This window comes from Paramisgurnus dabryanus, chromosome 12, assembly GCF_030506205.2.
Source record: "Paramisgurnus dabryanus chromosome 12, PD_genome_1.1, whole genome shotgun sequence".
NCBI classification, from domain to species: Eukaryota; Metazoa; Chordata; class Actinopteri; order Cypriniformes; family Cobitidae; genus Paramisgurnus; species Paramisgurnus dabryanus.
Genome location: NC_133348.1, coordinates 9,005,001 through 9,031,316, shown reverse-complemented (window position 1 = coordinate 9,031,316; position 26,316 = coordinate 9,005,001). Strand labels below are relative to the sequence as shown.

The window sequence follows — 26,316 nt, the reverse complement described above, 5'->3', positions numbered from 1 at the left end:
AGAGAGAGAGAGAGAGAGAGCGAGAGAGAGAGAGCGAGAGCGAGAGCGAGAGAGAGCGAGAGAGCGAGAGCGAGAGCGAGAGAGAGAGAGAGAGAGAGAGAGAGAGACAGAGAGAGAGAGAGAGAGAGAGAGAGACAGAGAGAGAGAGAGAGAGAGAGGGGAAAGCTCCATAATTCCTTGTTATCTCTGCCCAAATATGTACCTAACAGTAACAGCAAATTACAGATTCTGTCCTCCACAGCCCAAGAGGAGAGAAAGTCTGATTATTTTCCACACACAAAAATAGAAAAGGTCCTTTTACAGAGAGCAGTAAATCACTCTCAGACCACAGCATCTGCACTTATATGGCACAATTACTTCATACAGTGTTGTATGTTTATCTGAAATACTGCTTTCATCAAGATTACACACCACTGATATTTCCTCAGATCCTCATCTCATTTAAAGGAAAGTTCACCCCAAAATCTAAATCATGTCATCATTTACTCGCCCTCATGTTGTTACAAACCTGTATTCATTTTCTTGCTTTCTTGAACACAAAGGAAGATTTTTTCATCAATGTTTGTAGTTTACAGCAGCATTGACTTCTAGAGTAGTATTTTTTCCTACTATGGAAGTCAATGGTGCTTCTGTCCGTTTCCTGTTTGATGTCTAATATCTCTCTTTGTGTTGTTCAGCAGAAGAAATACATTTATACAGGATTGTAAAAACATAATGATGACAAAATGTTGATGTCTTTAAGTACAGCTGGTCAAGGTGATTTCAGGTGAACGTGTAAAAATTGTGGCAATGATTTTCCATTCAGATGCTTGAAAATGTTTGGGAACTCATTTCCTGCGCTGAAGACTTTCATCCTTCTCTCATCTTGACAAACAAACAGCACACAGATGCTGGACGCCACACATCACCATGGCAACCCTATCCGGTCTTTAATAGCCCCTGTTGAGAAGCTGCGAGCTACGATGACTTTCAGGGAAAGTCTTTTGGTCCGGGGGATTTCCTTGTATTTATAGGTCTATTCGTAGGAGGGCTTTCTTCCCAGAAGCATCAGCTAAATCAAAACAGTACAGTATGAAGAGCAGCGATTAATCCTCATCGGTCTGGTAAAGCCCAGCGCTCACAGTCAGCCGGTCACCACATCACGTAAACGGATACAGCCTCATTGTACCGGTTTAACTTAAGGAGTGTTGTTTGTTCATCATCTGTTCGCACTGACACGAATCAAGATTTTCAAGTTTCAACGAAAAGTATTTAACCCACACATACACATAGATCATCAAGTTCACACAATGATGTTAAAGATATCTAAAAAAATTTAGCTAACATTGACCAACTTGATGAACAAAAATGAATGGAAAACTAGTGTGTAACTAACCCTAACGCTGTAAACTTTATTAAAAACAATGTGTGATCTCGCCAAACTCAAACAGGAAAATAAAACCAGTTCTTTTATCTTTAAAAAGACAGTCTGGTCAAACAATGACACATCTATTAAATGCATTTTCACATTTTCATTGAGAAAGATACTGGAGAGAGATTAGCTGCAGATCCTTTGATTTACTGTGAACTGACACAAGACAGACGCAGCTTCAATAAAGCAGCACTAATGCTAAACGTCTGTACCACTGTCAAATGTCTTCTGGATCAGAAGCTCCTCATTAAAGTCTCATTTAATTCAGTTTGCTAGCAAATTTCCAGGAAGAAATTACGCATGTAAACGGCCAAGAGCTTTGTGTGCTTTAAAGGTGTGTAGTGAAGTGAAGGGTGGCCATCTTACCTGGACAGAAGTTGAAGCTCAAGAAGTGCAGACAAACTGATGACAGCAGCAGCGGTGGAGGGAGAACAGACCTCTGAAAACACAAACAGCCACAGCTCATACATGCTTCTCATGCATAAAAATCTATAAAATACACAAGACAAAAGTACAAATCTTAAATGAACCACAACAAAAACTCCTGCAAGAATATCAATCTATCAACACGTAACCAATGTTTAAAGATATATCTGCGCATTACATCGGAGTCCTGGTTTAAAAATGACAATAACCATAGTAATGTGTTTCTAATGTCTGAGCTGAGCTGGTAATTCCACGTAATGCTTGGTTTATTTTTAGACTTGTTAATTCAGGAAGCATCAGGCGAGGTGACAAATATTCTCTGATGAAAGAATAATCCCACAGAACATCAATCCTTTAACAATGAAAAAACACAACTAATGCCACAGAAAAAGCCCTAGCAAAATAGTACGTAAAAAGCATGAGATATTTGGCTAGAGACATCACGTGTCTGTTTACACCTCTAATGTACTGACAGTCATCCTGAAATTTCACCCAAACTTGAGCTTACTTTTTAATTTTGTGTTTGGATCAGAACGGTTTTTATCTGTTACGTTTATACGGAGTTGGACAGTAACATTAACTTTAGTACCCTTTATAATATCTGTTTCAAATTTTTTCTGGAAACTTGTTACTTTAACTTCACTACAAGACATATATCTTACATTTGAATCTAATACAATTCTATGGAAAGTCAAGTTGTTAATACGTAGCAGCTTTAAAAGTTAGTGAATGATTTTTCTTCTCAAGCGTGATTTTTTTTTTTACAGTTTATCAATATTCACTCTCTTAATGTCACATGTCGTGAAGTTCTATGTCTTCTGACGATTTATTTTACCAAGGATCAGTTTATCAAGACAACTCCTCTGCGCTGCACACAATGGCCATACTTATAAAGCATGTTCCAGATTTCCAAAAAGACTAAAGATTTGCTTCGTTTGACATGTTTTTTTGCCTTAAATGAACTAAATCATAGAACTATATTGAACATTTTCTTTCTTTCTTAACACCAGTCCAGGATCTATGGCTATAATATTCATGGCAAGAACCGCCGGTTAATCCACACACCAGTTGATCCACACAAGTTAATCTATACACTGGTTGGGTGAGAGGCAATTTGGTATCTCCAATTCACCTAACTTGCATGTTTTTGGCCTGTGGAGGAGGAAACCGGAGGACGCGGAGTAAACCCACCGCTGACAGAGAGAGATCATGCAAACTCCACACAGAAAAGCCACCTGACCTAACCTTGTTAACAAACACAAGCTTGTTGTAAAGTGTTAAAAACAAAAATGAGATTTGATATATAGGTACTTCCAAAAGTTCCAAGTTGTGTACTTTGTCCACCTCTGCTTATATTTTAAGAAAGACATACAGTAATATATTCAACAATCAAAGTATCTCACACAACATATCAGGTTTAATTCAGCAAAACAGTTTGTCTCTACTGAGCAGCAGCCAATGAAAACAGATCCTCTGCTGCTTTGGTGATCTTTGACCGGTGTCATGAACGACACCGCATCGGGTTAGGATTCACACAAGTGAACTTTCCTCTCAGATTAAAAAGATCAAATGGCTCACTGATCAAACCCAGGCCATCCGCACATGTCATGGGCTTTCTCTGTTTTCTGACACGTTTAATAAAAAGAACTCGAGGATGTTCGGATGTCACGTTTTGAGTAATAGCACAAAGGTCGACAGTTTAATTGGAAGTGCAAATTACGTCCACACGTGGATCTCCCTGCAGTGCTGTGAGCAAGCGCGAGTTTCCAACAGGGGCCGTGGAATTAGAAATGCAGATAATAGCTTTTGGGTTTGCACTGTTCTGCGGTATTTTTAGCCAAATTTGCCATCCAGGAACATCGACGCTCAGCTGATAGATCTACAGAGACGATCAGAGGAACACATGCAGAACAGATCATGGGCAATATTAACACAAAAGGATCTGGGGTGGGCATTAAATAAATACTTGCTGCTTACATAGGGCGGCACATTGTAGTCTTTAAAAAAAAGAGAAAAAAAGGAGGACATTGCATGGGGCAAACAGCAGAAGACACACGCAGTGGGTTTAAACAATCTTCAGTTTTACCTGGTCTCACAAAACAGTCAGTTAGTTTCCTGGGAAAATTCCAGACTTTATATTTTAGGGTGGCTCCTCCAATGAGGATGTTGATTAAAAAATAAAAGAAACTGTTGGAATGCTATGACTGGAACTTTATAGCAGTATTCCACCGTATCAAAAGAACATTGTACATTGAACTTAGAAATCCTGGCTGGATGATTTTTTTAAGGTCCAAAAGAGGACACGTCCGGGATATAGAGGACGTATGGTCACCCTAGTTTACGTCAAGCCCTTAAACTTCACAGGTTTCTTGTGTGTTTGGGAGGGGTAAGGGTTAGGGTATAATATACTGTACTGTATGTAAGATGAAACGGTTCTGAAATCGTACTATTGACAGACTCAAAGCACCAAGTATTTAGACTAAGCCCCTGAGGTGCTTTCCAATATTTATAAGTCCGCCCTCCTGGATGTCTTTCCTTAGATTTCAGCTCCACCCCCCATAGAACGCAAGGACATTGAGCCTTGTGACAGACTTTCATATATCTCAAGTTTCTTATGTATGTTTACAATGAGACGTATCTGCCTTTGACACCAAAAGTGTCTGAAAGAAGAAATTATTTAAGGAAGTCCATTAATTTTACAGACATGAGCAGAAATATTTTTTAACTTCATCAGGTACATTTTTATTAAATATTTGAAACCCCAGTTAGGTACATCATGCACAAGGTCAACACAAAGTAGTTAAAACGTTTGAGATTAAATGGCACTTAATGTATTTTGTGCAGTTAACATTTATACTGTAAATCTGCCTTTTTCTGTCCCGAACGATTTTTAAAGACCGGACTATTTGTCCCGCTTAAGAAAGTGATTTATTGTTTTCATTTAAGTGACTTCCCTAAAAGATAGAAATAATCCGCCATAATTAATACATATCTGCATGTACAACACTTTTATTGGAAACGACTGAGATGTGCATCCTTTATAATAAACACCAAAGTAGTTGTGCAAGTAGTCCATCAAAGCATGAAGTGAAATCTTATATCCTCACTTTCTATATAAAGTTCGTTTTCTAGAAATAAATATCAGGTGCATTAAACACGACACATTTTAAACAATAAGTGTTGGAGACATAACTATATGTTAAGGATTTGTTTTATGTTAGTAGTAGTTATATTTTGGACACATGTATATTTCTGTGTTTTATTTCATATCACATGACTTTTAAGTGTTGTGTAGGCAGAGCTAATAGGAAGTAGAATTACGATGTCAAAGTTTCGGTTTGGTTAAGTCTACATGTACAGTGACTTAATGCTGAATACTTTTGCAACATCTATGAGTGTCTGAATGATGATTTGAAGATGAGACGATGTGAAGGGAGAGTTGATGTACACACCCGTCAGATTAAATGAATAAAACGTTTACATAGGATACTTCCATTTGTGTATCCTCGCTCATGACTCCTCAGAAAGCCTCCTCCCTCCTCGCGGTGCAATACGAGATTTGAGATGTCCTATAAGATGACGTAACTCGATCGGTTTCCAGGTCACGGGCAGGAGGACGGAGGAGTGAGGAAATGAGGAAGAATCAGTTTGAGTTTTGAGACGCACCCCTGAGGTATCTGGCCGGTGTTTTATGTGTGCATGTTTATGCCTGAAAGATACAAACCACAACTTTGAAAATGTAGATTGCAGCTTTGAGCTATGCTAATCTATTTTTTCATACACTATTAGTCAAAGGGTTAGCAGCATTTACTCATTTATATAAAAACTATAAATAAAGATGATATTTTAAGTTAAATACAGTATTTTTCATTTAAACGATGTTTTACAAATTAAATAAATAAAGTTTATGTATGATATCTTATCATCTGAAGTGTAGTCACACTTTGCAAGTAATTTAGGGATTAGCGACGATTACTTTCGTTTGCCATAAATCAGTGGTTCTCAATCCTGTTCCATGCGTGGACTTACGACAGCAACTTTCCCACAATGCTTTTCATGCACATGGCAATGAAGCAAAAAAACATGTGTAATATTCAAAATATTACTGTTTATGTGTTAAAAAAATCTAGTAGTGTCTAAAGGTCAAGCACGAGATAAAATTCATTTTGGGTATCTAATGAGCAAATGTTTTGAATTGAATGTTTTTTTTTTTATAATACGCTGTTTTAATAAAGATGATTACATGAGGCTTTGTCTTGCAGGTTAACATTTATTTCACTTTGCAGAAAATACAGAGATATTTGTTATATATATATTACTATTTCTCCCTAAATTGGGTTACGAATTTTGGTCAATAGCGCCCAGTCCTAGAAACAGCCTACAGTAAGTGTGTCAGATAAGAGAGATGTGTGGTACAGTACAGTTTATCACAAGGATGGAGAACCAGAAAGAAATGCATATGTTTGGCAGAAGTATATTTTTGTCCAAAAAAGGATTTAAATATACACAAAGGTAAACATTAAAGTCAAGTGATCAAAAATGTTTGACCATTAGTGAATAACCCTGTGCTCATTTCTTCTCAAACTCTCTCTCTAATCTATTTGATCAGTTTATTTGGATCAATCTGTTGTAAAACACAAGTGACATGATGAGCATGTGCTGTGTCTAATCTCTGTAGCACAACCTTCATGATGTGTCTGATCTAACACATGCCACATACAGTACCCAATGCTCTCTACATGCTTGTTTCCAATGAAATATTCAACTACACAACAATGAACGTGGAAAAGTCCGATCATTGAGGAACATTCAGTTTAATTCCACTCAAACGTATCCATACAGCACTTTCACACGACTTCATCACGGGTTCGATCTTTAGGGAAAACATGAATATAGCTTGAATGCACTGTAAGTAGCTTTGAATAAAAGCTTTTTCTGAATGCATACAGTACTGTACATGTAAATAAGTGACCAGCTATTATTGACCTCGACTTACTAGCTTCAACTAAGCTAAAGAAATCCAAATTTGATGTAACTGGTTAGAATGTGTAGAGACCTGAAGAGTAAAAACCAGACTGAAATGAGTGGATAAGAAACTCACCAGTTCAGCAGAGAGTGAGAAGCGACATCTTTCCTGTGAACACAAGCAGAAATAAACTCAGGGCAAAGAAAACTGACAGAACATAACTACCATCAACAATTAACTCAGACTTAAAACTTTAAGTAAAATCATTTCTCCTGAACATGTGTCTGTTTACATTATAAAAGAAATGCATGTGTCACAGACATCTTCAGATGTTTTACAGCGACTCCAGACTAAAGTCTCGTAATCGAATGATGAGATGAGGAGCAGCAAAGTTTGATTTTACATTGATCTCCATATTAAAGATATCACAGTTAGATTTTCACTGAATCTTTCTTCCATTTTATGTAGAGTAACTCAAATCACTAGAAAGAAATCAGTTAAGCTGAAATTTAACAGACAGGGTCACATTTGTAAACAACAGCTGATGGCAGAGATGGCTTTATATGTTTTCATTCAGTACAGTATTTACAGTACTGTCTTCATTTGTTTGTTGTTGCTCAATGAAGATCCTCACACATCATGCAGCACAAATACGTATAATCCCTTCTCTAGCAGAGTTAAACCCGGTTTCAGATCAACTCTAACTCTCGCTGATCAGGACAAATGTCCTATTTCTACATTGAAGAGTTTAAACACACGACAAGCTATCACTAATTGAATGCAGAGACAAATAAAATACGTTATGGTCACATGCAACAAACCAGTTTATCCCAAACGAACACATAAAAACCTCCAGATTAACATTTCATCTGCAGAATCTGATCATCTTTACCTGCTGCTAAACATCTCAGCTCCGGCCAACACTGCGATGACTTCATTCATTCAAGGTGACCTGAAGTGCTGAGAACTCTCAGTCTATGAGAAATATCCTCAAGCTCTTCCCAGTGAAGTGAGAGCACGAAATACAAACATGTCATATTGTTTATGAGTGAACAAACACTGCAGATGGGCGTTTACGTGAACAGGTGGCACGCGGCGGATCCACCAACCATCATCACAAAGTAAATACGGTCAATTCAATTACTAACCCTAAAGTACCAAAGTAGAAACATACTCAAAGCAACCATTTACAACTTCACCATATTCTATTTCTTTACGTATAACAATATGGTGATATAATGATGACCCAAATAAACTACTGACACTGACGGGCAGATATATTCACTTATTTTATTCAAGATATTCTCTTATCTTAACATCTAAGCCTATTTTATTTTCCAAGACAAATGCATAAACAACAGATGAACTGCACACGTCCCTGTATGAATTTCTACATAAACACTACGTTACGTATACAGTGTTACTGTAGCTCAACTGGTAGTGCACTGCGTTATTAGCGCTAAACGTCACGGGTTCGATCCCAAGAACATAAAAACTGATACAATGCATTTTTGTTGCTTTGCACAATGTAAATTTTCGTACCATGACGTAATGCACGATATTAATGTCACCGTTATGACGTGATCTGACGTTCTCTAAACTGCATAGACAATCATTTACATTTCAGCATGTAACTTTGTTTCAACACACTGTATCCAATTTTCAATTTAAAGAACTTTATTGTCATGATTGTGTCACTTACAATATTGCCAAAGCATTATACATAAAACAAGAAACATACAATATTACAATATTAACAAACATTAAGGTGCAATTAAGCTAAGGTGCTGGGTGATGGATGAAGTACTACTGCAAAATATCCTCTAAACGTCTTTAAAAGCTTTATAAAAACAGAGAACGAGGATAAACAAGAGCATGCATGAAAACTGCAGATCTGCTGCAGTAAATGCACACAGCTGCAGAAAGTATCGAGATGTTTGTTGCATGTAGCTCGAGCTCTAGTGTTAGCCGGCTAGCCTGAAAGCTAACAGGACATTTATACAACACACAGTTATTTTCCGCGACACACCAAACACATCTGCCCTCAAAACTCCCCAGAAACAAGCAAGGGTAGCGCGCGACACTCTCACCTTTGACCGCCATCTCATATCCACCACCATCAGCAGCAGCGGCGGCAGCAAATGAACATCCTCACGAGAGAGAGAGAGAGAGAGAGAGAGAGAGAGAGAGAGAGAGAGAGAGAGAGAGAGAGAGAGAGAGAGAGAGAGAGAGAGAGAGAGAGAGAGAGAGAGAGAGAGAGAGAGAGAGAGAGAGAGAGAGAGAGAGAGAGAGAGAGAGAGAGAGAGAGACGCTTACAGGCGAATCATGGTGGAGCTCATTGCCGCCGGACATTCATGCGTGCACGCGCGGCCATCGCACTGGACTGGACTGAATGCAGGAGGAGGAGAAACCAGAGACAGAATGAGGAGGATGATGATGATGTGTCTCTTCACTCTACAAATGTACAACTACTCTATCTCTCTCTCTCCTCACCCTACTTTACTTATCTATCTATCTATCTATCTATCTATCTATCTATCTATCTATCTATCTATCTATCTATCTATCTATCTATCTATCTATCTATCTATCTATCTATCTATCTATCTATCTATCTATCTATCTGTTTTTGAATGAACCAATGGATGTTGTTGTGTTTGTTGTAACACTACAGATGTAATTATTTGTAGGCGTTTGAGTGTCTGTGTCTAATTAATGACCACAAACTGAAACATCAACATTGAAACAGTGAAGTGAGCAAGTGTTATTTTGAGAGTTTATTACATCAGAGTCTTACAGCACAGGTGATGGGACTCCTGAGAAAAAAGCCCCTGTAGCATACATGCAGCATTTAGATCTCTAGACGCTTAATGTATGTGAATAATTTGCTTTGAACAATAATCTTATCATTGTGTTCATTAAAGGTCTGTGTAAATCTCTCATGTAATTCCTAGAAGATCAGCATGCTGGTAACAGGCACTGAGCATCTATACATCACATCACAGATATATTGGGGACTATATTGGTTTCCAGAAAGAGGATAGGAAACACCGGCTCACGCGTGTTTCACATTATCACAGATACTACACATTCTCTGCTGGTATGGGTGAAGTTCATTGAAGGCTGTTTCGTTTCCCTTTTAGTCAATGTTTAAATTTAAATTATATCATTGTGCAAAAAATATAGCTCTATCATTTACTGCTAATGGGAATTTAACTATGGTTCACATATAGAGATAAAAACTTTGAGCATTAGATGATATCTGTTATAATGAATTCTTTTTTAGGGTCAATATTTATTTCAAACAAGTTCACTAACCTTCAAAAACTAAAACTAGCAACTTGACACTAAACATATTGTACAAACATACTGTACACTACAAAGCAAACTTAATAGAAAACAAAAAGTGTATTTTGCCTGAAAAACCAGGTGGCATATTTGAGGACAGGAGTAACATTTATTTTTGAAACTTGAAGCAGATTTTATTTGTATTTTTCTTAAGATTATTCACAGCATCTGCATCAGGTCCAAGAAGCAAAAAAATAAATGAATAAAAAATGTCACATTTTCCTGAAGAAAAAAATCACAGATCTTACCCTTACTGTATATAAGATCAACAGTTTTACACAGTGATGAATTTGTGGTGTTTGTTGTAACGATAAACAAGGTAAACATGTTACAGAGCACTCTTAGTAATATGTAACATGACACCAGGTTATTACAGGGAAGACACCATCCTAACCCTACTTAACATCCAATCCTACATGATGCATCATAAACACACATAGTAATCCACTTCTTTAAAGACACATTATGTCTTTGTCTGAGATGCACACTTAAAAATGCTGCCTTGTTATTTTTTCTAGGTAGATTTAAAACAACAGTCAGGGGCGGGCACTTCGCTTTCCTACAACATGCAGGTTCTGTGAATTGCAGATGCCAGATTATCCTTCCCCAACTTGTGTATGGGTTAACTCATATGTTACATGACTTCGGTCTGTATTTATTTATCTATCTGGTCAGTGGCTAAACTGATCTCTGAAACAAATACCTTGTGGAAAAAAAACGTTTTGGTTTTGCTAAATACGAGGGAAGACAACGAGCATGGATCACAAGTGTGCGGAAAGGTTTGGCAGCCAGGCAAGAATTCAAGGACCTGTAGCTAACATTGTATACATTCATTTTACAAAATAACGTTAGCTCAGTGTACACATTAAATATATGAAAGTAATTGACATGACATTTATTTACTTTGTTATCAGAAATAAACTACGGTAAAAGGACTGTTGTTATTGATTCTGTCTGGAAGTCTACCGGAAGTTACGTTTAGTCCACAAAAGCTGTTTGTTTATGTTGTTACTGCTAAAAGCGTCTATAGCCCTTGGCGCTGGAATGGTGTTAAGAAATAAACAAAACAACAACACAGCTTTTTCAGTGTGCAACTTTAAACTGTAAAGTCTAGTTTGTGCAACAACAAACTGTCAAATGTAAAATGGATGATGTTCTGAACACACGTCAAAACAGGTGGCCCCACCCCAAACTCATGCCATTGGTTAAGGCAGAGGACGACATGTCAAGGAGTTCAATTGAACAGATGAATGTTTTGCCAGCGTTCTTACACTATTTGCACTATTCAAACTACCAATGAATTGCTTATAGTTACAAATATTGACACACATCATCATCTCACATCATCTATTTGCTCTTTGTCTTTTGTATCAACTTTGTCATGAGATGAGAAATTCCTTCAGAACTGGTTTTACATCAGAGACTAAGTAAAGAGTATTTGTCTTCATGCAGTGAAACAAAACATCTTTTACAAAACATTTACATATCGTACGATACATCATCTGCTCATTTTTACGTTTGCAATGTTCATTGTTTTCTGCAAATGAAAAACTCGCTCTGTGAAATACACCGTTGGTTAACCCTAACGCATTTTAAAAAGAGAACAACTGGCATTGCTTTTCAGAAATACGTGAACATGTTTTTCTAAATATCTATGAATATATTATAGATGTTTATTATTTAGTACAGTCAAAAACCTACAGCCCCTTTAAAGGTGCACATCAGTGTCTTGATAATCTAAAAGCATAAAAAAATACAAATTCTAGTTACAAACTTCATACTCAAAGTGAGGTCTCCAAGCCTTTCTCCTCTGCGTAATCGCCCGTCACAGCCACACGGCTTAGGTTTTCTGTCATTCTGGGAATGGGAAGATAATTCCAGTCACTGTCTTTATTTGACTTGCCTTTACAGGCAGCAGAATCTTGCAGGAATTCTTGGATTTCCATCGGAAGTCTCAGAAACTTGTCTTGATATTCCTTCTCCAGCTCGCTGTAAAGCTGTCAATAAAATCACACAAAATCACTTTAAGGGAAATGACAAAAGCAACTTTTGTCAACCGTTTCTCCTTCAGATTTGACTTTGGACATCACAATTGTTAAGATGGGAAATTCTCTTTTAAAAGCATGCATCTCTTATCAAGTATACGCTATACAGGTTGCTCTCCACGCAAGAGCTGCTCTGTTATTAGCTCAAATGAGCACATGGACTCATGGTTTCATGAGGTTAAAGTTTCATGTTAGTGCAGGCTTCTGAACATCATCACACAGTCATCTTTTCTACCTCACCTCCCTCAGATGAAGCCATGATGTACTCCATGTGTTTTTCTCCCAGGCACAGACTCCCCTAGTGATTAAAGATGTCAGATTTCTATTCATTCTGACCCAATAATTGCTTCAATGCTTATGTGACTTGTTAACTACCCTGTTCGCTCTCATGGGAGCACTGTAATTAAAGAAAGCACCAAAGATGAATTATGTGCAAGATTATGATTTCCAAACATGTGAGATCTTAGCTTTTATCCATGAAACCCACCCAGTTTTAATATTTGATCTTTGATGTAGTTAAAACAAACAGGGGGGCTGGAATCAAAAATAAACTGCATATGTTTTCATTGTTCTGCTTCTGATGCCGAACCTCAGGTGTAATATCTATCTTCTCCACAGGTGTTTCTGTCTGAAAGGTCACCTGAAAGAAATTCAGATTTCAGTCATCTGCATGACACGAGCAGATGGTCGCAGGCGACGCGGGACTGGCGCGCTGCACAAAGCCCGACCTACTTAGGGGAAAGACATCTGCTGTCCCCCTGCTGGCCAGGACACAAAGAACCTGAAACTCGCCCGATCCAGACGCCATCAACGCATGGTGTGAGCGCTGGAGATGGGCAGCAGCCGTGACCCAACTGCCTTTGACGCCATGACCTTTATGACCCGAGACAATCGGCCATGTTTCAATCATCCGAGCTGCAGAAACGGCAACTACACGAGTGTGGAGATGAGATCACTGTCAAACTCATCATCTGATCTGGGATATTTATGATGCTAGTTTACATGAACCCAATGGCAAATGTCTGTCTAATAACAATTTTACAAAGAATAAAGAAATGATTCAGCCACAAATAAAACTTCTGTCATCATTTACACACCTTGATTTTTTCGAAACTCCTATGCTGCTATTTTTACAGTGACACACATAAGGAGAAAACTATTTACACGTTATGTCTGCACACAACATCAGTTTACTGTATGTAACTCTGTGTGTCAAGTCCCATCAACGACCATAAACCTCTAAAATAAAACTAATAAAACTATTCTTCACATCATGTGATCATTACACAAATCATATGGATCATGGCGATAATGATCTGTGAATAAAAAGGGAAGAAAACACTAACGCGTACCTTCTCAGGAACTGTCCCACAACTGTGGAATGATCTGACGGTCGTGACACGATCTGCTGACACTGTAGCTGGCTAATAACCCATCTCTTCCACCATTACCTCACTTCCTAATTACAGATTTTCTATCTTTCTTTAGTTACCCTTCTCTTTATCTCTTTCTCTATTTAACTTCCTCTTTATCTATCTATATATATATATATATATATATATATATATATATATATATATATATATATATATATATATACAAAAAATTACTAACATACCCTTGGCTATGTATATTGTGTGGGACTTGATGAGACTATTTCCAGTGCACTTATGTATTGCTGTTCTTGTGTTGCCATAATTGCTTCTATTGTTTACCTCACTTGTAAGTCGCTTTGGACAAAAGCGTCTGCTAAATGACTAAATGTAAATGTAAATGTAAATAAATAAATACCTGTTGCTCACTTGCTTTCAGAGATGAAAGTTTGACCTTCTCCGACGAGTGTCAACAAAACTCACTCACGTCTATTTCTACATTCTCTAGAAATACTCTGTGAGCGAGACCTTCTTCAACATCTGTCCTAATTCTGGGCTACCATCGAGGGATGAGATTAAGCAGCAAATGAATTCACTTACTTAAGCTGAAAAGATCACATTACACACATCGTTATGACCGAACCAAACCAAACCAACAAAAACATTTGATTTCATTATTATCTATAACAAAGTCCAGATTACTATTGTTGCTTTTGGTGAATTTTAAGAATGAGTTATTGCTGAAAGCAACTACAATACCCATAGCACTAGCAATGCCCTATCCACCATCAAAACACCCGAAGAACCAGCCGGGACACAAAGACGGGCTGTGTTAGAGCTCCTCTGGTTTTATGTTGACAATCTTTCCCCTGGTGAGAATCAGCAGGATTGTGTGTGAATTATTAATGAAGAGCAGCAGACATCAAACAGAAAAAAAGCGTCAGAGATGTTGGATCTGATGTGCTCTGCCGGACCAGGTCTGATCCGGTTTACCCTGTGTGTGACGGCTCATATCTACTCCACTGTTTCTCAGCCCATAAACCATAGGATTCATTCAAATACTTTACAGTAACAGTAATATATAAAGGGGATCGTCCAACAGCCAGGATTTCTCAAAACATTATAGCGAGATCTTGATGTGATGTCTATTTAATCCCAAATATTCTTAACATCTGATCACAGAACTTCAGTTTAAAGGTCATTCTGGTGTCACACATTTTTCTGCCATTGCACGCGCGTGTAGCACAAGAGAAACCTTTCTGCTTGTACTTCACACCGGGCATTATGGGGTTAAGGGTAGGATGAGTGTTGCCATGGCAACGGCACACCGCTCCTGTTTGTGAAGTCATACGACCATTTACTGTGCGGCCTGCAGCCTGGGGGGGAGGGGGGGTCCGACATCAACACGCTTTTTAAAATAGATACGATTCTGATGATCTGTGTACACTGTGTACAACAAAATATCGCATTAAAACATCACAACCAAAGAAACTGTCCTGCTGACACCGATAAGAGCCCTGTTTAAACTCTTACAATGACCTTTAAAACATCATCTACTAAAAGAGAAAAAGACACTGTGACCTCGGCCAGAACAAAAAAAAACCTTTCTTACTTAATATTTCTGTCTTGTTTTTACTTTTATGTGAGAAGCAAACTGACGTGCACTGTAAATAATTAGCTGTAATTCTACAACTTACTGTAGAAGATAAAGACTGTAAATCTTTCATGTTCATGTAACTTTGCCAGTGTTGCCAGTACATAAGATCAATGTAAAATCTACAGTAAGTTACTGGCAACCAGATTTTTTTACAGTGTGAGATCTTCTGTCTAAGAAGAATAAATTTGAATTAAGTATTAAGTATTTAATCCAAGTTTATTTTCTCACTCCATTTATTTTTTTGCAGTGTTGTAACCACAGAGAATCAAATCACTGAATCCACACAGTAATCCAGATGACGGTTAAAGTTTAAGAACAGCAGCATAAATGTTCTGTAATGCAAATGAAACATCTGATTATTTATATAAAGATGTTCACTTTACTGCTGACATTTACCACAGTCTTGCTGACTTGACCTGCAGCTGATAATGAAAATGATGATTTATTAAACACGTGTGTTTTGTGTTTCAAGAAGCTCATTTAACATGTGTGAACTCATTAGATATAACCCACAATAAATCACTGAAACTTTAGCGTTAAATGCATGTGAGCGTGACACGTGTCGTGCTAAACCTGTGGTTCTCAAACTGGGTAGAAGGCATCACTTCATGACAAAACAATCTCAAACTTTGATTTGAAAGAAAAAAACATTAAATGATATAATGTAGTGCTGTTGGTTAGCGGCCTTATTTTTTTAAGTTTTTATTTTTTTGAAAATATGCTCATTTCCAGCTTCCCTAGAGTTAAACATTTGATTTTTACCGTTTAGCTTAGCATAATCCTTGAATCTGATTAGACCATTAGCATCGCACTCAAAAATAACCAAAGAGTTTTGATATTTTTCCTATTTTCCCCTTGGTAACTTTCAATGGCAGAGGACTATTTTCCTTTTCTGCGCAATATCACTACTGCAGCCATGTTATGACAGAAAAGTCCTTGATTATTACGCCAGAATGAGAGAATAGTCCTAGCCATATCGGCCTAGAAAATAAAAAAAATTTCCTCAGTCTTAGTACACAATGTAACTTCAGAAGAGTCAAGTTTTAAATAGGAAAAATATTGAAACTCTTTGGTTATTTTTTAGCGAAACGCTAATGGTCTAATCAGATTCAATGGATTGTGCTAAGCTATGCTTAAAGTGATAGCGCCAGACATGGGGCCGATTGCACCAGCTGGGCGTAAACCAGGTCGTATAAGACTAGTCTGGATGTAAAATGCGCTTTACGTCCGATGTAGAATTTACACCCGTTGAACCATCTAGGCATAGCACACGTCTTAGACTAAATCTTACGTCTAGTCAAGGTATAAAGTCTAAAAATGGAAATAGCCTAATGAAATGCGACATTGGTGCGTCTAATGCGCAGGATACATGAGCTGTGTGCTTTCATGCATGGCAAAGTGAGTGACCGCACCAATAAATTACATCATAAAATACATAAATATTTACAAAGACAAAGTAGACAACTTATTATAAGCTTTCTTTTTTTATTTTGTTTTAATCCAGAGCTATTTGAATTAATCTGCAAATTATTACCATTTGTGCAAACGGTAAAGCTTTCGTTTAATTAATGTGCAGGTTGTGTTTGGGTCTGCGCGTGACCCACGCATCTTGAGGGACAGCGGACTGGTAAACGTGAGGAGGGAAAGCTCTCATTTGTCATTCATAAGCTGGCGGCAGTAAATTAAAGTTTATAACCATAGTAAACCCGAATGGTGTCTCAATATTACTGCGTTAAAACACATACACAGGGATGCGCATCGTCTAAGTTGAGTGTAGTTGCGACTAGTTGTACTTTCATATGGTGCAACAGGTCGTAAATATTTTCTACAACGAAGGACGAAGCTAAGTCCGGCGTAGGGCTTACACCCAACTTTTTTACGTCCAGCTGTTGCAACCTGCCCCTGGAGATCAGCTGAATGGATTCCAAAATGGTAAAAATCAAATGTTTAACTCAAGGGGAGCTGGAAAAAGACAATGACAATTTAATTATAGCACAATATTTTTTTAAAAAGTGGAGTGTCCCTTTAATGACACTAAAGATAAATTAATTTATTTTACAGTCTAAAATACTATAAAATCTGGCACCATCTCAAGCCCCCAGTTTGAGAAGCACTGTGCTAAACTATCAGTTGGCAAGCTCAATCTCTCTCATCCTCATCAGCTAAAACCAGAGATCATTCTGCAGGTCTCTGAAGACCCAGAGATGCTTATAGCTGTCCATTACTGCCTGATCTAAGCCTAAAAATAGGTCAGGACTCAGTCTCATTTCATGAGGGCAGATATTGCCCTGGTTGCTTCAGACCGCAGTTTCTGCCAAACTCACGGCAGACGTCACGTGGGGTCCAAACAAATAAACTCACGACCTGTCCATTCACGTCATGTGGACATTATTGTGCAATTATTATTATAAATGGTGTCAGATGTGTTTCATAATCATGGGATAGTTTCTAATAATGACTTAAGGCACATATTTCTGTGAAATTTCTCTCTCTCTCTCTCTATAAGCACCAATCAAAATTATGAAAGAAATCATATCACAATCAAATTCTAAAATGTTCCAGCAGCATGTGCAAGCTGTTTATTATAGTATTAAAACATTTCACAAATGTTAATGAATAAAAATATCTGTCAACAAAAAACATTAAGTATATTTATCTTGGACGTTTAGATCATTTTAATGGAAAGTAAATAAGAATAATGATGAAAATGACTTTACACTGTGTGTAATAAATTATGAACAGCTAACCTAAAGCCCACATCTATGTTTTGTGACTGGCAGAATAAAATCACGTTCTGTGTTATGATGCCCTCTAGTGCCACTACACTCACTGTGCCACTGCCTCACGCTGTGCCTCAGTCTCTCACTTCTCTGCCCTATTTCAAACAATCAATCTTATTGAGCAACAGACAAACCTGACGCTATAAAACAAGACACAAAACTCATTTAAAACACACACACACACACGCGCGCACACACAACATCCATTTAAGAAGCACAAGTAACTCGTTGTGTGAATGTATCGACTCATAGACCACTCATCTTATCATAAGTTTGTCAGTATGCGTAACATTTATCATTGACCCTCTTATGCTTGTAAGTTTATTATTATTTATGCTTATAAAGCACACGTAACGTGACAGAAAAACTTAGTACGGATGATAAAAAGCAAGCATGAGATGACGGTTATAATTAAACTGTGAATATGATGACACAGCAACTGTCCTGAAATCTCACAAGCTTCCCATTTCCAATGCTTCACACATCTGACTGCCACCAAACAAATCTTATGTGGGAAATTTTCTTTGTTTGTAGTCCACTTATACTCTGTTATGTTGTTTATTTGTGCATTTATTATGAATCTAGCTGTTAAAGAGTACAGAGTCATTATGAAATATGCTTGTTGAGAAAATCTCAAAACTCTTCTTAAAGCTAATAAAATTCATTTTCCTTCAAACATTGACTATATGCAGAGGACTTATAAAACAAATGAACCAAATGAAGACTTTATGCGCATTAAGTAAGGCATAATTGACGACGGGACGTTGAATTATTCGAAAAGAATGCAGAACGTGCAGGAGTGGCTTATTTTCAAATAATTCAAGGGGCTGGAGTCAATTATTCCTCTTATACCACAGTTACCACAGACATTGCTCTGGTGGTTAAATTAAGACATTTGATAAGTCAGGTGTGCGTTTATCGACAAAAATATCAACACCCATGAAACATTTCTCAACCAATCAGAATAAACCATTTAACAGACCCATGGTATAAAGAAAGTTAAACCGCAGTTGTAGCTGTGTGTGATTTACAGGACGGTCACGTGAGGCCGATATGATCCAGAGTTAGGGTTCATTTCAGCAAATAAAACACAAGTTGTGTCAGATGAATATTTGTGGTTAATGGAATGCTGGGATTCAGTCACACTTACCATCAACTTCCTGTGAGTCGTCCTGCTAAAATAATAATGAGAGTAAGGACACACAAACACTCAAAGCACTCGTGTCTGTTTTAGATATCATATAAGACAATGTGTTTGTGTGTGTTAGGATTAGATATACAGTAGACGGTTTCAGCAGTAACAACAAAAACTTTCACATAGAATCAAAAACAACAGAGGCACTCTAGCGTAGATTATTTCTGATAACAAGCTAAATAAATAACTTCAAATCCTTATTTCAAATCATAGCTAAAGCGCACTGAGCTAACATTACTGTGTAAAATTAATCTAAAAATGTTAACTACAGAATCCTTAAATTCTTGTTTGGCTGCCAAATCTGTAGGAAACCAAAACAATTTTTTCCCAAGGTATTTGTTCCAGAGGTCAGTTTAGTCAAGATAAACAAGCACAGACCAGAAGTTAACTTCGGGCCATGCGCATAACCACAGCAACGCGCAACAAGCGTCAAATGAAAGCATCTATATCATCATGGCCGTAGCCAGGGTTTTAAAAAAAATACTGAGGTCTAGAGTAGGGTGTTAAGAGTTAACAAATGCTATACCAGGTGAAAAAATGCACTAAAATACATGTTTCAAGTACACTTAGTAAATGCACTATTTTAGCACACTAATGTTTTAGCTAATATAACAACATACTACATTTGTCTTAAGTTCTTTTAAGATTAAAGGGGCTGAATGTAAGTTATAACTTAAAAAAATCTTTAAGATAGAGTTTTCATTTTTATATTTATGAGGCAACCATAATGTGATAGAAAGAATGACACCTTGAGTGTCCTCCACGGTTGTCTCTATCAGCCTGTAGGCTCTTTTCTGTGTGGAGAAGTCGGGTCCGAATTGGCGCGAAATTCAAAATGTGACGTCATGCGCGTGCTCGTCTACCTGGGGCCCGTTCTTTGTACGTCGCTAACTCAGTTAGCTGGATTTGATTGTTGATGATTTGGCATGATCTTGGATTATTTGGTTCTTTGAAGCTCATTCTAAACTTGGTGTCATAGCAACAGGTCTGTAAGCTCAAACCTGCTCGGGAGCAGGCTTATTTCATGTAAACAAGATTAGTTTGTACCTTTTTAAGCGGATGTGATACGGAAAGTCTGACGCAGTCGCGTATTCTCCATTATACGAGCGCAATCTGCGTAAGATGCATGATTAATATAAAGAGCTTTTCAAATTCAACACGTAATAAAAAAAGAATATATCAATTAAATATTTTAGCGATGTTATTTAAAAAAAAATATAATATAACAAATATATTTTTTCTGTACTTGTGCGACTTGTTGTGTTTTTGTGTAACAGGTGTTTGATTATTATTCTTAAACGAATGACATGCTGATCACATTCATTTTAAATTTGTTTGAATTTTCCTTAATAAAAACAGCAATTAAGCATACCCAGCACTAATAGATGTTATGTACAATAAAGACTATTACTCAGTGTGAAATAATTTTCATTTGAATAAACTAATCTCCTATTTTAGTTTTGTCTTTAGATTGTCAAGTAGCTGTCATGCATGAAAGGGTTTTCATTTAGTAATTTCTATCTGTTCTATCTTTAAAACGTTGTCTACAAATATGTTACCCTGTCCCTGTTCTGTGACAAAAATGACCAAAATAACCAAATAAGTTTTTTGCACATATTTTCACATATCTTTATCTTCTTTACTACACTTTTCTGTGCAGACTCAGCAGATGCAGGACTTTCAGTTAACGTGGAATACTGCTAATATAGTCAGAAATCAGTTAAGAATAATGCAATTGAAGTAAACTTATTTAACCATTTGCATATAGTTTCTCTAAAGGACTACCATCTGAGAGGATTTCTTTACTGTCATGTGCATTGCTATCAGAAACGGTTGTATTTTATAATCTTTTGATGTAGAATAACATTACCATTCCCTTACTGCGCATCATACTTTATTTACCACATTATTGGAAACTGCTAAAAGTGTTGGTGTATTATCTACAACTGCACAAAAGAGAGGAAAACACTATCTTATAATACACTACAATTAAAATTTTATTTATCAGGAATTAAATTGTTGCATTGGCTGTCGGTTTAAGAAAGAGCAACTGCTCCAGAGATTATCTGTACAATCAGCCAGTTTAGAGACATCACTCCTGCCAGCACATCACATGAAGATGGAGGGCCACCACCTGTGTTTTTTATTCTGCTTTTTAAGTTGCTGTTACAAACAGACAAAATAGCATTTAACTGTTTTTAAAAGAGACTTAAAGTACTTTAGGATCATTAAGGGCCCTATTTTAACGATCTAAGCGCATTGTCTAAAGCGCACAGCGCAACGTCTAAATGGGCGTGTCCGAATCCACTTTTGCTAATTTAACGACGGGAAAAATGGGTTTTGCGCCGAGCGCATGGTCGAAAAGGGTAGGTCCTATTGTAATGGGAGTATTTTGGGCGTAACGTGCAGTAAACCAATGAGAGTCACAGCTCTCATCCCCTTTAAAAGCAAGTTGCGCTGGCGCTATGTCTAATCCCTATTTAGATGACGGACTTTGTAAACTGAAAAACTAAGCGGAGGAAGAAGATCCCCAGTTTAAGATTAATGTTAAATAATTGTGTTGTTTTTCACTTGTATTGAAATTGTTATTTTTTTATTAAAACCTTTAAAACCTGTTTTCTTTTAGTCATGGAAGTAAAAAGCAGGCTTGTAATTGCTTTAAATGTATGGCTATCCAATATCATCAAAAAATAATTTACAAGTAGGTAAGATAAGGTTTGTACTCTAAAAATACTTTATTTGTAACAAACAGGAGGTAAAGAATTTACAAACGGTTCTCCTCACGTTTCAGCACTTTGGACAGCGTTTTTTTTAAGCATTACTTAAAAATGTTTCTCATCTCACCATATCCACAGCTACAAAGTAATCATATACAATAAATCTGTGAGGTAGCATTAAAAAAAACATTTAAAAACAGACGAATTTGTTCAAAGCAAAGCATTTATTTACTTACCAGGCTGCAGGTGAAGCAGCTCTTTACGCCTTCTAACGTCTCATAATTAGTCCTCAATTATGTCCAAGAAACTCAATAATAATCTTTTACATTCAATCCTTTAATCTTTCATATTTGAAAACATTTTTGTGCTGCTGCGCATTCATGTACCTTGTGATAAGCAAACCCGCGTTGTCCTCCCGTGTATAGGCGCATTTTACTAATGCGCTCTTTAAATAACATAAAACACTATTGCGCCTTAGACCAGGTTTTTGTTGGTCAATGGCGTAGTCTATTTTAGTTGCCTCAAAATAGCAACGCGCCAACAATGCGCCTGAACACACCTCGTTTTCAGACCAGAACGCCCATGGGCGCAAAAGGGGGCGCAAATGCATTTGCTATTTAAACAACGCGGCGCTAAACGTGAAAATTAGGGTGGAAACTAGCGAAAGACACTTGCGTCGCGCATTGCGCTGCATTGCGCCGGGTGTAAGATAGAGCCCTAAATTTTAATTACAATCATTAAAGCGTAACTAAACCCCTGGTCAGAGCCTGACTCCACCCACTGCAATATTTGAAAAATGCAAGAAAAGTGGGCAGATCCCAACGGAGATAGAGGGGACAAACTAAGTGTGTGGTGAGATCGTAACAAGGGCGTGGTGAGCTTGAACCTGCTTACGTCACGAGTCATTTCTTGGACCCAACATCCAATAGGAAAATTCAACTGCAGTAGCCACCGTTCAACCTGAAGAGGGCAGCACTCAGACGTTTTTACACCATATATTGTAGTATTGAAACACTTTATATCCAAATGTCAAAAAACTTACTAAAATCAATCAACAGCACTAATAAAGCATCATTCTTACAGATCATTAACTAAAAAAAGTTGGTTTGGGGTTTAGTTACTCTTTAATTTCAATCTTTGACAAGCATAGTAAAGATATCAAGATTATATTTTTACAGAAAATTTAACATTATTTATGGTGATTTATGTACTAAAGTAGCTTTAACTGGGTTTTTAAATTCAGTCACATAAAAAGTTCACAACCTTCCACCAATAGCTCTCAGACTGCAGGGGTTAAAAATGGGCGTGTTCTTGGCCATTGTAACAACTGGCCAATCACAGCGTGGCTGATCAGTGTTTCTACTATCGATATGTATTGACTTTTCTTGCAGTGCATGAACGCGCAGTGATCTCAGATAATTCAATCCTGCCATAATAATCATCAACAGCAGTGGTGTTCAAAGAACCAAATAAGCGAGATTATAATTAGCCAGATCTAAACTTCTCGGATGTCTCATTTGATCTCGGATGTATTAAGCGACGTACGAAGAACGGGCCCCTGGGCGTTCCATATAGACGCATACGGCAGTCATTAGTAAACAAACAGCGGCAATCGCTAGAATGTTTCAAATGGACTCTGTAGACGGAAAGAAGCGACCAACTAACAGCACAATCCAGACACTCACGGAAACTTCTCGTTATTTAAAAAAAATCCTTATCTAGTGCGGCCAAAATAGTGCGTGACCGGCGTCGGGGAAAAGACAAGAGTAAACATCGGATTGGCATTTGATTCTTGGAGGGAGCTCCGGTCAGCGCTGGGTATGAAAACAGACCTTGAGCAGGTTTCCTTTTTACTGCAAAGGTAAGACATAGTTACGGGGCATCTGTAATATATTATGTTATTGTTTTTGTGGTGTAATGCTAACGATAGCATTTATTTTGTGGTGTAATGCTAACGATAGCATGTAGCAAAGGACCGTTTCAAAAGGTACTTTCTTATATGAATTATCTTTATTCAGAGCACGAGTGCATTAAGATTGTGAGTGTCGGGAGTGTGTTTTACAGTGTTGTGTTACAAAACTTTTAGAAGTAACGTTAGACTTCTGTTGAAAATATAAAGTAGCACTGCAACATTTTGCTAAAATATGGTCTGTCAAACAATAACCTTACAGTACTGTAACTTTTCTTACATTTGTAAACATGCTGGTGAATCTCAATGAGCTGTCTGTGGTTGCTACGGCAACTCTGGTTGTTGTGGTCGTACTCGTACGAGTGTGCCCACCGAGAACGAGCATGAGACTGGCTGCAGTTTCTATAACGGCCACTGGTGTCAGTAACGGTTAGAAATTTCTCAACTTACGGAGAGCACCTTTAACTTAAAAACATCAAAGTGTACACAACTGTGGTATTTGTGTTATTTCAATGCACTTAAAACAAATCAATGTAAGTATTACTGGTATTTCATATACTTTTAAGGTAGATCTATACGTAGTATTTGTACTGCATAACTTCACAACTTTACATAACTTACAAATGTTTTTGGTAGCATTTAAGTGTAGTTTTAGTACAATCGAGAATATTTAATAGCCTACTTTACTGTTGACTAAGGGTGGATTATTTTTTCATGCCACCATCCTTATTAGTGTAATCATTTTAATAAGCAACATTATATGAACAAGAATTTAACAAGACCTTAAAGAGCCACACAGATCGAAAATCGAAAATGACCTGTACTGCAGTATCATGAAGCTGAAATGAATTTCGAAGATGAAAGAGGCATGGCTGTCTGCTTTGTGAGTGGGTGCGCTAGTGGAATTGTCCAATTGTCCCCACAAAGATAGGAATACCAGTAAATGTGTGACCTTGTGGGGAAATTTTGAGGTTCCCGTGAGGAAACAAGCTTATAAATCAAACAAAATGATATTTCTTGAAAATGTGAAGTATCAGATTGGTTGGGGTTAGGGTTTGGGAATATAATATAATATACAGTTTGTACGGTATAAAACCATTACGTCTATGGAATGTCCCCACAAAACATGGAAACCAGAATGTGTGTGTGTGTGTGTGTGTGTGTGTGTGTGTGTCTGTGTTTTTTACAAAGTTTGCATTACCTTTGGCTTCTCATCCAGGATCTGTTGTTTAATATCTTTATGGCTTTCCTGAAGTCGCTCTAGTCTTTTGGTTTGTGCGTCTTCCAGCTGAAAAACAAGTACTTTCACTGGTGGACTCACTAAATACATCTTGTACTTTGCATCACAACCCAAATTTTGCATCAAGTTGTAAAAATTGATTATTTGTACAAAACTTAACACAAAACTAGATTAGGGTTTCATTTGGTTTTGTTGTTTATGGTTTTTAAGGGATGCTGTCTAATTTGTGACTAATGAATTTTGGCTAAAATATCAAATAGTCTGATTGATTGTGGCATCAACAGCACAATAGGAAAATAGCAAACAGGTAAAAAGAAAAAGCGTCTTCCAGTTCCAAGTTAAATAAGAGCAAGCCATTTTAATTCACCATTATACAGCTAGTTGGCAACCCATCAGTTACACAATCCTAACTTACCCGTCTGATGGACTGAACTACTTCATTCACATGAGATCGTCTCATTTCCACCTTTTCTCTGGAAAACATGAACACAACTAGACATCTCTCTTCTTTGTACACCAGTGGAAAATGAACGACTGGCGAGTTTAAATCACTTACTCAGCAGTGAGTAGAGATTTCTCATGAAGCGTCTCTTGTCGTTTCTCATTCATCTTTTTCTTTAACTCTTTATTTTCTCTAAAGATGTACAGTTTATTAGTCAATGGTATGATTTCAATGGCATTAACAGTTTAAGGGTGACCATACGTGCCATTCTTCCCGAACGCGTTCGGGTGCGTCTTCCGGAAGTTGTTTTTGTCGACCGCACACGTCATCAAGGTTCTCACATTTCAGTTAAAAATATAACACATACAATCATCCTTTCATCGTCATTCTTATCTTAAAATGTAACAGTTGCTTTTCTGAAATAATATACGTCATGATGTATGTGGTCGATATGACTTCCGGAAGACACACTGGAAATCCTGGCCATGGTCACCCTATAAAGTATGTGTGTTTTTAGGGAAGGCACTGCTCACTTTTCACACAGATCTTTCAATTTCTTCAGCTGGATGTTGTGACTCTCATCTGCTACAGCCATCAGTTTCTCCACCAGCTACAGAGAGAAAAACATTCTTGTGTTGATTCAAATAAACCCTATCTTTGAATGTTAGTATGCAAGCATTAAGTGGATGATAAGACAAACACAAAATTTTCGCCATCATTTGTTTAAAGGTCACGTTCTTTCTAATCCCATTTTTTTAAACCTTAGTTCAGGGGTGTCAAACATACGGCCCGCAAACGTGTCCAATC

General features: G+C 37.4%; 2 protein-coding genes across 7 annotated transcripts in view; both read right to left on the bottom strand.

Moving 5' to 3' along the window:
• Positions 1–9,232, bottom strand: part of LOC135761089 (1-phosphatidylinositol 4,5-bisphosphate phosphodiesterase beta-4-like) — a 38,165-nt gene extending 28,933 nt beyond the window's left edge. Inside the window, exons 1-3 of one of the 6 annotated variants that reach the window (XM_073811359.1) lie at positions 9,120–9,232; positions 6,939–6,971; positions 1,778–1,850 (exon numbers count right to left, since the gene is read on the bottom strand). The gene's annotated coding sequence lies outside the window, so the exon portion shown is untranslated. Of the gene's footprint in view, positions 1–1,777; positions 1,851–6,938; positions 6,972–7,695; positions 7,842–8,893; positions 9,031–9,119 lie in introns of those variants that run through there. The other 5 variants (XM_073811357.1, XM_073811360.1, XM_073811362.1 and 2 more) reach the window with 5 other exon arrangements.
• A 335-nt stretch (positions 9,233–9,567) lies between these two features.
• Positions 9,568–26,316, bottom strand: part of plcb1l (phospholipase C beta 1-like) — a 123,052-nt gene continuing 106,303 nt past the window's right edge. The window contains exons 29-33 of the mRNA XM_065260012.1: positions 26,043–26,119; positions 25,624–25,701; positions 25,483–25,540; positions 25,029–25,115; positions 9,568–12,148 (exon numbers count right to left, since the gene is read on the bottom strand). Of these exons, the coding sequence (XP_065116084.1) occupies positions 11,933–12,148; positions 25,029–25,115; positions 25,483–25,540; positions 25,624–25,701; positions 26,043–26,119 (516 nt within the window). The 3' untranslated portion in view covers positions 9,568–11,932. The remainder of the gene's footprint in view (positions 12,149–25,028; positions 25,116–25,482; positions 25,541–25,623; positions 25,702–26,042; positions 26,120–26,316) is intronic.